We start from the raw sequence: 16,033 nt of genomic DNA, 5'->3' as shown, positions 1-16,033 counted from the left end.
TTGTCAACTTTGTTCAGAAAAAGATATCAAAGTTTTGAAGAGTCTCAAGACAAAACTTCCAGCAAAATCAGAAACAACAAGCCTTACATAGACAAATGACAGTGTTAGGAGAAGAAAATAAAAGTAAACATAAATATAGCATTAGAAGATTTCCAGTCAGAGTAGTGATTATTAGGGAAATTAGAAAAAGAAATAGACATAATCCCAGCTTAGTACTTGATCTGATTTTGGAGGTGCTGACATATTTGCCAGCACGGTGAACAACCACAGAGATTAATTTTAGGTGTGCTTGGATCAATCTGCTTATTAATACCTCTCACTTGGAAAAGGTATCACTTAGCAGCCCTTACATATCCAGCTATAGTTTAGGTTTCAAAAGCAGGTTTTTTTCTCAAAAGATGACAGTGTGACAACACACTAATTCCACAACATCCTGAAAACAGCCAGAGAAATCTATATTCTAGCAGAATATGTACTAATAACAGACAGAATGAATTCCAGTTCTTTTTCATAAGAAAGACTAAACAGCAATCAGAAATTTTAATTACTCACCAAACAAGGAACATCACAAACTGGGAAGCACAGGTACAAGAACAAGACTGGCAACAGTATAGTAGCATAGTTTATTTTCTTACTGACATGAAAAAACCTTGAATATTTTCTTGCCTGTTCAAACAGACAGACAGAACTGTGCTCTGCAGTGCTAAAGAGAAAATGTTTCCCAATCCTTTAGCACCATTTAGTGGCTGCTCATTTGTAATGCAGCTGAATATACAGAAAGAAGTACAATTCTGTAATCCTCTTTAGAGAGAATTAAGAAACACTGGCATGTACCATATAAACATCCCCACCTGTGAACGGCAGCTTAAAATTGCATAATTTATTCATTCATTTCGAAAACATTCAAATCTCTACAGTGGTTAAGACAAGGAAGTAAAGCATAACATTAGGAACACATAAGAAAAAATAATAATTTAAAAAAAAAAAAACGACAACACAACAGCGAAAATTGTACAAGGTAAGTCACCATACACCTTTCCATTTGCCAGGCTTCAACCGATTTTAAGCAACAAAAGACTGCTAAGAGGCTATACAGAAGTACCTGGGTAATTCTAAAATAAGACATCTAGAATAATATTCCAAGCATTGAGATGTTCCTTTAAAACACTTAAGAAAGACTAGGCAGTTATAATATTCAAACATCTGCAAGATTATAGGCATGTCAAAGAAGGTTCTCAATAAAATCTTATCTCAACCCAGGAAGGGGATTTCACCAAGCTAAAATAGGGAGATATTCAAACTACTCAATACTAACAAGGTGCTTAGCACCACAAGCAAATAAAACTTCTCTCAAAAAAGAAATGCCACTCCATTTCAGAGATAGAAATAATTGCACGATTTTCTCTCTCTACAAATTAGGACTGAAATAAGGCCTACTGCTCAGCTTTGGCCAGATCACTTAGGTTGTTGCCAATTCCTTCTGTCCCTTTTCTCAAACTCCCTCAATCTCCCCAATGTTCTCCAAACATAAACTAAAGGATAACTACAAGTGAAGTTACTTTCAAACAAAATTTGACAGTTTTTCAGGTATTTGTATTATTTTGAACTTTTTTGAGTCAAACCTGTCACATATTGACAGAATTCTATTTGGATGTATTCACACTACCAATTCTCCGAACACCAAGCCTTTGGGGACAGCAATTACCTAATTCACCACAGATTCAACCAGAACCGCAGCCGTTGTCTTTTCGTGACACCATCATGAGACAACAAAAAACCTCATTCAATTTTCACCTTAGTTCTCCACTTAAAACTTTTATTCCAACAGAACCATCATCACAATCCATTGTAAAAGGAATATATTCTGGAAGACCAGACAAATAATCCATTTTAAGGAATTAAATTGATGATCATATAGTATTACTGTCATGAGATAACAGACAGCAATGCAGTTTTTCAAGATCAGCAGTTTAATAATTCACTCCTCTCGTCTTGAACAGACAGATTAAAAAGTAGCTGTTTCTAAGAAATAAAACAGAGCAGTTTTAACTGACTGTTTATGAAAAGCTTTACTTCGCTTGCAGAGCAACACAGTATCATCCACACAGGAGGACGAGACAGGAACAGCACATCAGTCGAGAGCTGATGCTATACCACAGTTACACACACCACACAGTAGAACATCCCAGTGCAGGGCAAGATTATTCCAGGGCAAAACTAGACAATAACACATTCCAAATAAATTATCAACACTAATTCCCAGAAGACTGTTAATTGGTTTTAAGACTGCTCAATTGCTTCCTCCTCCAACACACACCTACCTACCACCACTGAATGTGTCTTTCAGCACGTTTCGTGTTCCAGATTTAAAGTAGCAATTTCAGAGACAGCTACCTAAATCTGCCCTGCCCAACCATGAAAACACAAAGCTCAACTCTGCTTTGAAGAGGAAGAGGTTTAGCGTCGGTTTAGTTTCAACCGTTCGCTCCTCTGGAGGCCCTTAGCCGAAGAACGCGCAGAACAGCCTCTTCAAGTCCTACCTGCAGATAGGAGGGACCTTCCCCTCCCCTTTCCCAAAGCCGCTTCGCAAAGCGGAGAACCGGGAAAAAGGCAGACTTTCCTTCCCCCGCCCCCTTCCCCAGTATCACGGCAGCCTGAAGAACAGAGGTCTCTCCTCTTCCCTCTGCCACGAGCCGCAAGCGGGGGAAGGGAGAGCTAAGAAGGGTGAGTCATCCTCCCACCGAGGCCCACTGACAGTAGCTGGGCCGAGGGCGACAGGGACAGAAGCCAAAGCCCAAAAGGGTCCAAGCTGGGCCTCACCAGCCCAACGCGCTGCAGTCGCAAGAACTAACAGGAAACAGCCTTCAGAGGCTCCGCCGCTGACTCTCACCCGGCAGCACTCACCGGGCCCCGCTGAGTAGTGACGGTGGTCGCCATAGCGCCTCCCTCGGGCCGAGCCCCCGCCGTCCGTCCCGCCAGGCCGCCGCCCTAGCTACCGTTACTGCTCCCACAGCCGCCGCTAACCGTCACTCAGCGCGAGCCTCCCACTCACCTGACCCCAGCCCCGCCCCCAGTTCCCGCCGTGCCTGCCGAAACGTCTCCTTCCCCCGCCCCTTCGGGCGGTCTCTAAAGCCGCGCCGTGCGCATGCGCCAAGGGAAGGGGGACGGCACGGTGGCGGCGCCTTCTTGCGCACGCGCCTGTCGACACACTTGGGGAGGGGCGCGAGCGGGAGGGGCGCGAGCGGGAGGGGCGGAGCGACTCTTGCGCATGCGCCCTTCTGCTCTGCGGTGCCGCAACGGAGCGGAGCGCTGTGTGGGGGCACCGCAGTCGCTAGGGGGCGTCACGGCCCCGGGGAGGAGCAGGAGCAGGAGCAGGAGCAGGGGCGGGGGCGGGAGCGGGAGCGGGGGCGGGGGCGGGGCCTCGGGGCGGTGTCTTGCGGCCGGGAGGACCTTCCCCCGCCCGCGAGGAGTACAAGAGGGCGTGGGTTTGCGCGGGAGTCCGCGGAGCGGTTTTCCACGGGGTTTTCTGTCAGTGGGTGTGATGTGCGTAAGGAGGTGACCTTTGTGCCTCGCCCAGCCTGGTCTCCGCAGAGCTGGCCCCGTGTTAGTGGTTTTCTGAAGCGGAGACTGACCTTTGGTGTGTTGAGCAAGTGCAGCCCTTTGCAGAAGAACAAAAGCTACTCTGATATTCATCTGAGTGCTGCTTTGGGAGATAAAATCTGATAATTTGAAAGCCTATTTAAATAACATAATTGTTTCCTGTTGTTAGAATCTGCTGCACGGATTTAGCCCTTAATTAAAATTCTAGCACAGATTTCAGCAGCTGGAAATAGAACAGTGCAATTAGGAATGCTCCAAATATAGCAGCAGCTTTTTTTACCATGCTACCCTAGCATCCACTTGGAGTGATAATGGCCTCATCTTTTTACTTGTGTCTTGATATTCAGAAAAATGAGTACTACAGAACATAATTGATTGGGGACCATTGAAGGCATATAGTTGATGCCAACTGTAAGTCATCCAGCCAGCTTAAGAGAAAGGCTTATCAACTGTTCCTTTGCTGGAAGCAGGATTCAGGTCAATCTACAAAACAAAGAAGCAAATGATCCTTCCCTTGTTCCTACCACTAGAAAAGAACACAAACTGGAAAACATGTGGATTTGGTTTTTTTTGCAGGAAGAAGGGTTTGAGTTTCTTGGAAGAAGCTAAAGGGGCTAGGATTTTTTCATTGCCTTTTATATAGGCCTTTCAACAGAGTTCAATATACAAAGGGGCAATGCAATTTAAAATTAAACTGCATGAGTAAGAACATTCAGAATCTTACCATGTCAGATATGTGCCTTGTCTGTACAAAGCTTGTGTATTGATATATTAGTTTATGACATGCTAGCCAGATGTAGGCTTTGTCAGGAAACCCCCCGTTTCTTCATCCTGTATATACATATAACTGAGTTTCAATGATTAAATGATAGAAGTTTCTTGAGCCAACATGGTTAAAACAGTAAGAATGTGCAGAGGTTTTGAGTGGGAATCCACGGAGTGATTCCCCACAGGGTTTTCTGCCAGTGGGTGCAATGTGTGCAAGGAAGTGACTTTGTGCCTTACTCCATAGAGATTAGGGAAGATGATCAGTGCTTTTCTCCATAATTACAATCTTGACATTATGAGGGCAGGCTGGAGGGAAAAGAGCGTTAACAAGCCTCATTGCTATTCTTATGTCTGTAACCACATGAGCTAGGAAATCAGTTTTAGATAAGTCATGGGCAGTTTACTTACCATGGATTTCATTCTAAGACCTGGTCTAATCACAACAACTTCAGATAGATTAGACATGAGAAAACATTATTGTCTCTATAAAATGTATATCAATGGAAAAAGTAGTAGTGGTAACTCAGAGATTCTTGAGATTTGTTTTCCTCATACAGAAATACACAGTGACTAGAGTGAACATGGTACATTTCTAACAGCATCACCATTTTCTAACTGCACCTTTTATTCTCCTGTTTTATTTTTATTTCCAGGAAATCCACATAGAATCTAATAACTTCTTGCTAATTGCCATTTTTAATCTATGTAGTAAAGGATCTGTTGTTAAACAAAGCCCCACTCTCCCCAGGGTAAATTGGTATCTGAAGGTGGCCTGGAAACTCTGCAAAAATACTGGCTTTGCCATCTGGTGGTCATGCACAAGAACAGCAAGTAGCTTTCGACCTGTAGAGACAGGTGGTTTTGTTTCCCCAAGTGCGACATCACCACAAATAGGGAGCACTGGTGCAAAAACATCAGGCAAAGCATCTGATGTCAATGCAGTAATTAAAGTGGGAATGTAAGCCATGGGAAAGGTTGGAGAACAAAAGTCATAAAACCCTGTTATTTGCAACATATGGGCATCATTAAAAAAAAAAGGGTTGAAAGGTAATTAAAGAAGCTACAATCATAATAAATTATATTTATCTTGTGATAAAAATTTAGACATTGGTTTCTCCTGTGTCATTCTTTCATTCTGATTCTCAGCTTCTTCTCTTTTCTTCCCAGTTCTTCATTTGTCTCTCCCAGAATCTTTCCTACCCCAATCTGCCCCTTTTTTCCATTACCCTATCTGTTCTTTCCTAAATGCCTCTGCCCATTTTGCTTCTCCTCTCCGTTCTCTCTTTTACTTTGACACTCTGATTCATGTCCTACATTTTTCTATTTAACTTTCCTTCCTACGGAGTTGTCATAAGCCCCATATTCCCTGAAATTTCACCTGGAGCTTTCTGTTCACGTTTTTTATAACCTCATCTCCTTGCTCCCAGCTACTGCCTGGGTCAGAGGCAGTGCATGTTTCTGAGCTCTCTGTGATGCTTCCTCAGTACCAGACCAAATGCCAAAGATGACTGTTACCTTTGATGAAACCTTTGTCTCATGGGGTCACTCATATGGTTTATCTTCTGTAACCAATTGCCTATTTTTATGAAATTTCTAAAAGCTTGTTATCTCTGAAGACATTAAGTAAGAATTGGTTGAAATTGGACAGCAGGTTGGAGATGAGTAGAGACAAACAAATGTATGTCCACATGGTCTGGTTGCTTGAAAATTATCAAATAGGCATTGATTCTTTGGCTGGCTCCAGAATCTGAGAGTGTAGATACTACCTGTGCTTTTCTTCATAAAAACAGAAGATGACTTGAAGTTAATAGCACTCAAGTGTGACAGTAGAGAAGACCAAAGGGATCCACTGCTCTGTGGATCCAGCTTGTACCAAAGTGGATGTGCAGAAAAAGGAAAACGATGTTGCAGGCTTCAAGGACTAGCCCTCGCAGCCCTAGTGTGCCAAGCACAACGCCTCAGGATGTATGTGGCCTTGTATAGGTGCTGGACACAGCACCAAACACACAACAACAGAGTGCAGTGCTATTCGTGGTACCAGCTCAAGCTTGGTGATGTACAACAGAGCCAAAACAGGAACATCGAAGTCCCAGATGGCATTCAGACTGGCTGTAACAAGCAGTAATTTCCACTTCAATAGCATGCAAGGTACTCACAGTGCACTGCAAACTTTAATTAATCCTCACAGGCCAGTTGGGATGCAGAAGGATTACATCCTTTGTCACAAAGGAAAGATAGCTCCAGCATGAAACACAGCAACTCTGTACCAGCATACAACAACATTACTCAGGAATTTCAGCCAGGGTGCATACTGCACTGAAACTACAAGGGAATTAATTGATAGGCTGAAGAGAGAAAGAATTAAATACAAACTGTAGCTCAAAATCAGCACTGCATCCCTCCTGACACCAGGCCATGAAACAGAGATGTTAAACAGCAGGCAACTTACCACCATTGCAACCACCGCATAATTTTGTACCCCAGCATTATAGCTACTGATTGAGCTAGATGAATATTGGCAAAAGTGGCATTCAAGCAATTGCAGGGGATTCTAGCAGAAAAGCCAAGAGCACTGCCGAGCAGCTAATAAGTGGCTGTTTTTCAGTCATGCTGCACTCAAAATAGCTTTCCAACAGAGGGAAAGCAAATTCTATTGGCTTCAACACCTGGTTGAGCAACCTAATAAGGACAAAATTGAAAGTTAGAGCTGAATCATTATTTATTTTATAACTACATCTTCATCATGCAGTCCATTCCAAAATGAGAGTTATTTCATTTGAAATCGAGTTTGTGCCAGGTTTTTCTGTAGGCTTATTCAGCACAGAGGTGAGGAGAAGGTTCTTTGAAAACAATTTCAGACAGCAGCTGCTTCAGAGGAAGAAAGCAATCTATAATCACATGAAGATTTTTTTCCTTTTTCTCCAGTTCTGCCATGCTTTGCCCAAATTGTATTTATTAAGTGTATGTTTAATACACCAGGAAAACTGTAGTGCTGCAAAGACTGTATTTAGTGTTATTTGGGTTCATTTCCAGACAGCTCTTTGAAAGAGATGAGCAAACAGTTATGAGAGCAAAATGTCTCTGTCCTGTCCATAAAAGACACAGAAAACAGCCTGTTTCTCTCACTGAAATTACCTTTTATATATTTGAAAACTGCTATTGTTTTACCTCTTAGTTTTCTCTGAAGTTCAGATGAATGTCAGTCTAAACTTAACCCAGTTCCCTCAGCCTTTCCTTACAAGTATGCTTTTATGAAGGCAGATAATTTTTATTTTCCTCTACTTTTTTTCAATAGGTCCATAGTTTCCTTGAAGTATCCAAAATTGGACACAGCACCCCAGCTGGGGCACAGACAGATCCAAGGAGAGCTGAAGAGTTACTAAATGTTTTGTAGGTGACAACACTGTTTATAAATTGCAATAAGGGTTTGCCTTTTTTACAGTAGCATAATATTGTTTACATCTGTTCAGCCTATGATCTGTGTTAATATCCAAATGTTTTTTTTCCGCCATGCTGTTACTTAGCTTGTCCTTTCTTGCCTTATGTTTTTGTGGTTCATTATTCTTGCCTAAGTGTGGCGATCTGTTTGTTTTTATTGAGTTGCATCCTCTCTAATCCTGAAATTGTTCTACAATATATACCTGTTATGTCGGATTGGCAAAAATACCCACGCACAGCAATTGTGAATAAATCAACATGTTTATTTAAAAATAATCTGCTCTCTTGTCTAGAGAATGAAATCTTCACATTTGTTTTTATTGAATCAGATTATCCTTTTTTATCTACATTATTTTTCAAATAGGAGAATTTTCTGCTGCCTCATTTTTAAAAATACTGAATTCAAAAGTCATTAGTTGAAAATAAAGGCTAAGGCAACTTACAGTTTGGCGTTCTAGTCTCACAGAAGGATAACATGCAGCATGCTCAGTTGTGATATCCATATTTGTACCTAGTACCATGCCAGTCTGCGAGTAGATATTGTAGGAATCCTGTTCGTGTGTTGTACAATTTTCCATGTATTTGTTTTACTTTCTGTTTCTCCTTTCCTTTCCTTTCCTTTCCTTTCCTTTCCTTTCCTTTCCTTTCCTTTCCTTTCCTTTCCTTTCCTTTCCTTTCCTTTCCTTTCCTTTCCTTTCCTTTCCTTTCCTTTCCTTTCCTTTCCTTTCCTTTCCTTTCCTTCCCTTCCCTTCCCTTCCCTTCCCTTCCCTTCCCTTCCCTTCCCTTCCCTTCCCTTCCCTTCCCTTCCCTTCCCTTCCCTTCCTTTTTTTTTCTCACAAAAGAAAATAAATATGCAAAAAAAGAAGGTATTAATTTTGTCTGCTCATCAAACTTCCCCTCACCTAATAAATTAAGACACGGAAGTAGAGAAACGATGAAAAATAGGAGTGAAATGACACAGAAAGAAGTAGCAACTTCCTTCACAAAGTTAAGGATATTATTTTAAAGTGTAATGCTAACAAGCCCAAATGTTTTTCAGATTTATTCCAAGTACTTCATACTCAATTTGTTCATGTATCTCCCACTTCATCTAATAATTTGCATAGACACAAGTAGTGCAAATGTGAATGTCTGCTCAACACAACAAACATTTCCCCCTGGTTCAGGAAGGGTACAGTTCCCTACACTCATAGTAATGGGCAGAAATTCTTTCTCTCCCACTTGATCCCCAGGCAAGGAAACATTGCTCTTCTACTTACCCAATTTCATTATAGAAATCTTTGCCTAAATGCAGCAAGACAGTCTTTATCCTTTGTAATTTAGCTAATTTGTTGCTCCTCCTTGATAACTAGATATACATGCAAATTAATATGCTATCTCTCCTCACTCCAACTGCTGTTTTTTACAGAATAAGCACCAATTTTTTGTGTATGTAAAAGAACCAAATGGAGAAGGAATTCTGCAAGTTAAATGTCATACTTTCTCCCACTGGGCACTTCAATTTTATAGATATTAGTTTTTATAATTAACAGTGAATATTATGAGGACTCTACAATAATGGTGGCTTTCAATACTGATATTTATCAGGTTCTTTCTCTGGTTGACTCTCCCTCCATGTCTCCATATTTGGTGCCTAAGTGCCTGCAAGGAAATCATTATTTTCTTTCATTATTTTAGGTGTTTAATCACAAACCTTGCAACGAAATTTGCTGTTTTCCAGACAGTGCAGAACTAACTTCATTACCACATTGACATGCTAGATACACTTGTCAGCTCTAAAGTCCCATCTTCTTAAAAGTCCCTAGCCTATATTCCCTTTGGAAAAGATTAATTTCAAATAATACAATAGCCTGATTCACTATTTCCATCTTTCCTCCAGAGCCTTTCTTGCTGAATGTGACAGGTTATAGGGAAGAGTGTAAGTTACACAGAAATAGACTTGGTGCCTTCAGTGAAAGGATTCTTACACATACTGTCTCTGGTTTCTTTGTGGTCAAATCCTCAGCCTCCTTTGAAATCAGCACAAATGTACAAAGAGGGTCTGGAGTTCTGTCCAGGAAGGGACAGTGGTTTTGCTTCTCTACAGAACTGCCTCTGGTGGGTTGACCTTGGCTGGATGCCTGGTGCTCACAAAGCCACTCTATCACTCCCCTCCTCAGCAGGACTGGGGGAAAAAATTAGACAGAAAAAAAACTTGTGGGTCAAGATAAAGACAGTTTAATAAAGCAAAAGCAAACGCTGCATGCACAAGCAAAGGAAAACAACAGATTTATTTTCGGCTTCCCACCAGCAGGTGATATCCAGCCACTTCCTGAGAAGCAGGACTTCAGTACACACAGCAGTTGCTCCCAAAGACACACATCTTATTAATGAATGCCCCCTTCTTCCTTCCTTTCTCTTAGCTTTTATTGCTGAGCAGATGTCATATGGTATGGAATATCCCTTTGGTCAGTTTGGGTCAGCTGTCCTGGCTATGTTCTCTCCCATGATCTTGCCCACCCCCAATCTACTGGTGGGGGAGGAATGATTGGAGAGACAGCCTTGATGCTGTCCAAGCACTGCTCGGCAGCAGCCAAAACACCGGTGTGTTATCAACACCTTTCTAGCTACCAATACAAAGCACAGCACTATGTGGGCTGCTATGGGGAAAACCAACTCCATCCCAGATTGACCCAGTACACCGCTTTACCTCAGCCTCAGGGAGCTGCAGGAGTACAGCACCTCTGAAAAGACAGCACATTTGGCCACTTTCTAGCAGGTTTCTTGCAACAACCTCAGAGTTGTTAGGGTATCAGAGACAGTGCTGAGGAAAAGCAATTAGATGCTGAGTCATCTGTAGCTTCACAGTTCCCAGACATCTGGATGGATGAGTCTACATCTATAGCTAAATGTTTCAAGAATTTCCTGACTCCTACTTCTGTTCACTGATCTTTTGGTGTCACCATATAAGGTGTCACCTTAGTGTTCAGTCACACAAGTATCTGCGTGAAGAAGAAAAATAATTTTCCTCCTTACAAGGGAGACATCTAATGAGGTATTGATCTTGCATTTAAAGCTAATTGCTTTAAACACAAGGGCAATATTCATCTTGTTAGACTTGCTGAAGATCTAAATTCAGTTTCCATAGGCTCTATGATCTCAATAAATAAACTGATCTCACCACACTGCCTGTCCATTCCTAAACAAGGCGAAATCAACACACCTGTTGTGTGTTACAGTTCTGCATGCTGAAGGGCAGGATCTCTATGTCAATAAACATGCATAGAATGTATAGCACCAAAGGTCAATTTGGTCAAGGTCTTCAGCACTTACTGCGATATGTAATACACATACTGTAATTTACAGGAAGATATTACAAACCAAATATTTAAAGAGTGTACTTCATTCCTTTCTATCTTCTGACAGACTGGAGAAGAACTTAGAAAAATGAAAGTGTGATTTAAGATACAGGACATGTGGGTGGTGTAATAGCTGGTGCCACACATGAGCTGTCAACAGGCTCCTTACTTACAATTAGTAAGGCTAGGTTTCCCCTGTGGCTAAATGATACGTGCAGCACACCAGAGGACCAAATACCAAGCTGAATGTACAGCCCAGCACAAGCCTGCACCTTCTCAGCTTAAGTGTTCTGTAGACAACTAATTTGTTGGTATACAATGGTCTTCTAGTTGGGATAGTGGCAGAAGTACATGTGCATATAAACCCTCAGGAGACCTCGTGTTCACCTCAAGTTGTCTGCAAGAATGCACTTGGAAAGAATGAATGCCAGAAAAAGTATTAAATCGAATCAAAGAGTGAAAATGAAATAAGGCAGGTAAGAAGAGCTAGTTTTTATCATCTTGTTTACAAGGAATGAATTGCTGCTGTAAGTGTGATTTTAACTAAAGTTCTAAAAAACTGTAAAGAAAGCAAAAGTTTGTACAACAACACAGATATATGTGCATAACACACATTCTCACATGCCTGTTTCAAGACACTTCTTGTTCAGCTTCCCTTCTGCTGCTTATAGCATTGTGTAGCACTTTCTGGCACAGGTGATATCTTCAACCAAAAGGTGTTGTCACCTGACTGTAATTGTACAGATTTCCCCTGTGGGGATTCAGCCCTACGGCTACATTCAGAACATGACAAATGTGTAAATGAAAAATATGACTTTGCGCTTTTTTGATTATAACCAAGTACTTTTGTCCTGGTTTTGTTAAAAAACAAGTTTCTCTTTTAGTGAATATTTGCCTGTCAGCTAAAGCCTTCATATTAGCTGCATTTTCCTGGAGAACCCAACACATGTTTTGGTTAAACCTAGCAATGGAATGCAAACTTATTGATAAGCACGGATGGACATCTCGCGAGAGGGGCAACGAGAAAACTGATGACCGAGAGACTGACCAATGGTGTATAACATTCCATTCACGTGAATACTTCATATAAAAGTGGGAGATCACGAGGATCTTGTGCCCTTTTCCCTTTTCCTTCCGTTCTGCTTATGGCCAACATTAGGAGAGGACCTTGCGGGTCGTCCCTGTGAACTGAGGTCCAGTGAGAGACTGAATCCAGCTCCGGTTGGCTACAGAGTCTAATCCAGGACTTTGGGTGCTGGCTCTGCAGTTGCTGAGACTTACAAGATTGGTTTTGTATATTTTGTATTATTTTCTCTATTCTTATTAGTAGCATTAGTAAAACATCTTTAACTTTTCCAACTCTCTTCTCTCTGTCCTTCTTTCCCTCCCGATCGCCTGTTCTGAGTGGGAAGGGGGGAGAGGGAGGGGCAAAAGGGGGAAGTGGGGGGGAGAAGAGGTTAACAATACATCTGCCAGGGTTTGATTGTCACCCCGCAATCTAACCCTCGACAACTTTTTTTTTTTTTTCCTAAAATTAAGATGGGAAAGACAGAAACATCATAGGATTATCTGAGCCTTCTATACATCATTTTTAAAGACTGCAAATTGTAGAAAGGACAGCGCTACGTACAGGATTTTTGCCTCATTCTGGTTCTTTATCCTTGGTTTAACAGGAGAGCCTTATTTTTATATGACTTGTAAATACCGGTAGTGAAAGAATGTATCAAAAATAGAGAGATTTGTTTTCTCTCTGTGTAGAATTCACCACATATTTCTGTGTTATATGAAGTAGCAATTTTATACTGTAAATACATTTGCAAGCTGTAGTGCTGCCATTGGCTCCTACAGAAGCCTCTAAAGTTTTATATGAGCCACCCTAAGATTTCATATGTGTTATGCATACAGGACAGCAGCTGAAGCTGGTTAAGAAGACCTGTTGAAAAATAAGGGCAACAAAGCTACCCACCCCATTGCAGAGCTATCTATCTTCATCTCAGGAACCCCTGCCTTTGTGACCACGTTTCCTTTTTAACTTTGACCACACTGAACCTTTGTTTTCGTTGTGGCTTTCCCTGTGTATTGGGCAACAAGAATTAAGTAAAGTCAGTCTGGCTTTGCACAGCTGTAATTGTCAATGAATTGCCAGGTAATACAGTTCAGATTACCTTGGCATAAATACCCCCTCACAGGCAGTTCACCTCTCATTATTAGTATCCTCCAATAACAACAGTACTTAAAGGTCTCTATTTAGATTGGGTCCTAATTGTACCAGGCATTATCTCTGATTAAACCATTTTTATGTGTACATAAATGTTTCTGACTGATGTTGTTGATCGAAGGTAAGAGATCCCTACCCTCAGCCTTTGCCACAACTCCTTCTCTTTCGCCCCCTCCACTCTGCTCTTTCAACTATTTATCTTATCGTTCCCTCCCCCAGTTCTGTAAAATTATTCTAGTTTAAAGCAAACAAACAAACAAATGCTCTCAAATATGAAGAGAAACACAATATTTAATATTACTGCCTCATCATTCAGTTGGGGAACTGAGATATGGAGAGATTAAGTGACTTGCCAGAGGAAAAGGAGGAAGGATGCAGGGAGAAAATTTAGTTCCTCTGAGTCACAGTTCAGCATCTTAAATAGAACTCTTCTTTTTTCTGACTTCACCTTACCTCTGAGCATTGCTCAATCTCTTTATGCTCAAACTTTCCACTTCCAGACTGTATCTCTTCTAATTTCAAAGGATGACTTGTCACACAGGACAGGCATAAAGGAGATTAAGGGGTTGTTCTAGCCTTTTCATCTCTGCAATTTTTCTCCATTGCCACTGCTAGAAGCTACAGTGAAAATGATGTCCTGGAATCACAGCTTTCCCTTCACTGTCTAAGATTTTTTCACCTGTATCATATTTGTTCAGCATAGTGTTTGTTTGCTAGCTTCTTCCTGGCAAGCTTCATCTACCTGCTTTCTGCATAAATGTCAGGGATAATTCTGAAGTCTCAGCATGACTACCAGTTGGCCATCTGCATGTTGGTCTTTAGGATTTAACTTTCCATCCACAGAATGGCATGTATTTACTTATTTGTATTTTTAAAGTTCCTGTGCCGATTGTTGCTAGATGCACAAACAAAGCTTTTACCCAAATTTAAATATGTACAGTCTGAATTAATGTCCGTTAATGAAAGCCCTTCTTAACCAACCTCAATTAACATATTAAACTCTCCCACAACTTTACATTCAGAGAATCAGAGAATGGTTGGGGTTGGAAGGGACCTCTGAAGATCGTCTAGTCCAACCCACCTGCTAAAGCAGGTTCACCAGAGCAGATCACACAGGAATGTGTCCAGGTGGGTTTTGAATGTCTCAAGAGAAGAAGACTCCACAACCCTTCTGGACAGCCTGTTCCCATGCTCTGTCACCCTCAAAGTAAAGAAAGGAGTCTGGTCCCATCCTCTTGACACCCATGCTTGAGATATTCATAAGCATAAATAAGGTCCCCTCTCAGCCTCCTCTTCTCCAGGTTGAACAGACCCAGCTCTCTCAGTCTCTCCTCATAAGAAAGGTGCTCTAGGCCCCTAATAATCTTTTAGCCCATTGCTGTGGTCCCTCCAGTCATTTCTTGTCCTTCTTAAACTGGGGAGTCCAGAACTAGATGCAGTACTCCAGATGTGGCCTCACCAGGGCAGAGTAGGGGGAGGAGAACTTCCCTTGACCCACTGGTCACATTCTTCCTAATGCACCCAGGATATTGTTGGCCTTCTTGGCCACAAGGGCACATTGCTGGCTCATGGTCAGCCTGTTGTCCACCAGGACTCCCAATTCCTTCTCCGCAATGCTGCTTTCCAGCAGGTCTGCCCCTAACCTGTACTGGTGTTTGGGGTTATTCCTCCCCGGGTACAGGACCCTACAGTTTCCCTTGTTGAATTCCATCAGGTTCTTCTCTGTCCAGTCCTCCAGCCTGTCCAGGTTTTGCTGAATGGCGGAACAGCCTTCTGGTATATCAACTCTTCCTCCCCAGTTTGGTATCATCAGCAAACTTGCTGAGAGTCCACTCAGTCTCTACATCAGGCTATTGATGAACAGGTTAAACAAGACTGGACCCAGTACTGACCCCTGGGGAACCCCACCAGCTACAGGCCTCCAACTGGACTCTGCACCATTGATCACAACCCTCTGAGCTCTGCCATCCAGCCAGTTCATGATCCATCTCACTGTGCACTCATCCAACCCACAGTTCCTAAACTTACCTATGAGTATGTTGTGGGAGACAGTGTCAAAAGCCTTGCTGAAGTCAAGGTAGACAACATCCACTCCTCTACCCTCATCTACCCAGCCAGTCATGCCATCATAGAAGGCTACCAGGTTCCTCAAACATGATTTCCCCTTGATGAATCCATGTTGACTACTCCTGATAACCTTCTTTTCCTCTGCATGCATGGAGATAACGTCCAGAATAAGTTGTTCCATTACCAGAGATGGAGATGAGACTGAATGGCCTGTAGTTTTCTGGGTCATTCTTCTTGCCCTTTTTGAAGATTGGCATGACACTGGCTTTCTTTCAGTCCTCAGGCACCCCTCCTGTTCTCCAGGACCTTTCAAAGATGATGGAGAGCGGCTTAGCAGCAACATCTGCCACCTCTCTCAACACTCACAGGTGCATCCCATAGTGCCCCATGGAATTGTGTGTCCAGTTTGCCTAAATTATCTATCACCTGATCCTTGTCAACCAAGGGAAAGTCTTCCTTTTGCCAGGCTTTCTCTCCTACCTCCAGGATCTGGGATTCCTGAGGGCCAGTCTTAGCAGTAAAGGCAGAAGCAAAGAAGGCATTCAGTAATTCTGCCTTCTCTGTATCTTCCGTCACCAGGGCACACACCTCTCTCAGCAGCAGA

At 42.1% G+C, this 16,033-nt stretch overlaps 1 protein-coding gene across 2 annotated transcripts in view; it reads right to left on the bottom strand.

Annotated features, from left to right (window-relative positions):
• Positions 1-3,055, bottom strand: part of TOLLIP (toll interacting protein) — a 28,506-nt gene extending 25,451 nt beyond the window's left edge. For both annotated transcript variants that reach the window (XM_065839460.2, XM_071809013.1), the window contains exon 1: positions 2,905-3,055. In XM_065839460.2, coding sequence (XP_065695532.1) covers positions 2,905-2,937 — 33 coding nt within the window. In that variant the 5' untranslated portion in view covers positions 2,938-3,055. The remainder of the gene's footprint in view (positions 1-2,904) is intronic.
• Between the last annotated feature and the right edge of the window lie 12,978 nt (positions 3,056-16,033).

This window comes from Patagioenas fasciata, chromosome 5 (assembly GCF_037038585.1).
Source record: "Patagioenas fasciata isolate bPatFas1 chromosome 5, bPatFas1.hap1, whole genome shotgun sequence".
Classification (NCBI taxonomy): Eukaryota; Metazoa; Chordata; class Aves; order Columbiformes; family Columbidae; genus Patagioenas; species Patagioenas fasciata.
The sequence above is the reverse complement of the archived record's forward strand: the minus strand, read 5'-3'. Positions and strand labels throughout refer to the sequence as shown.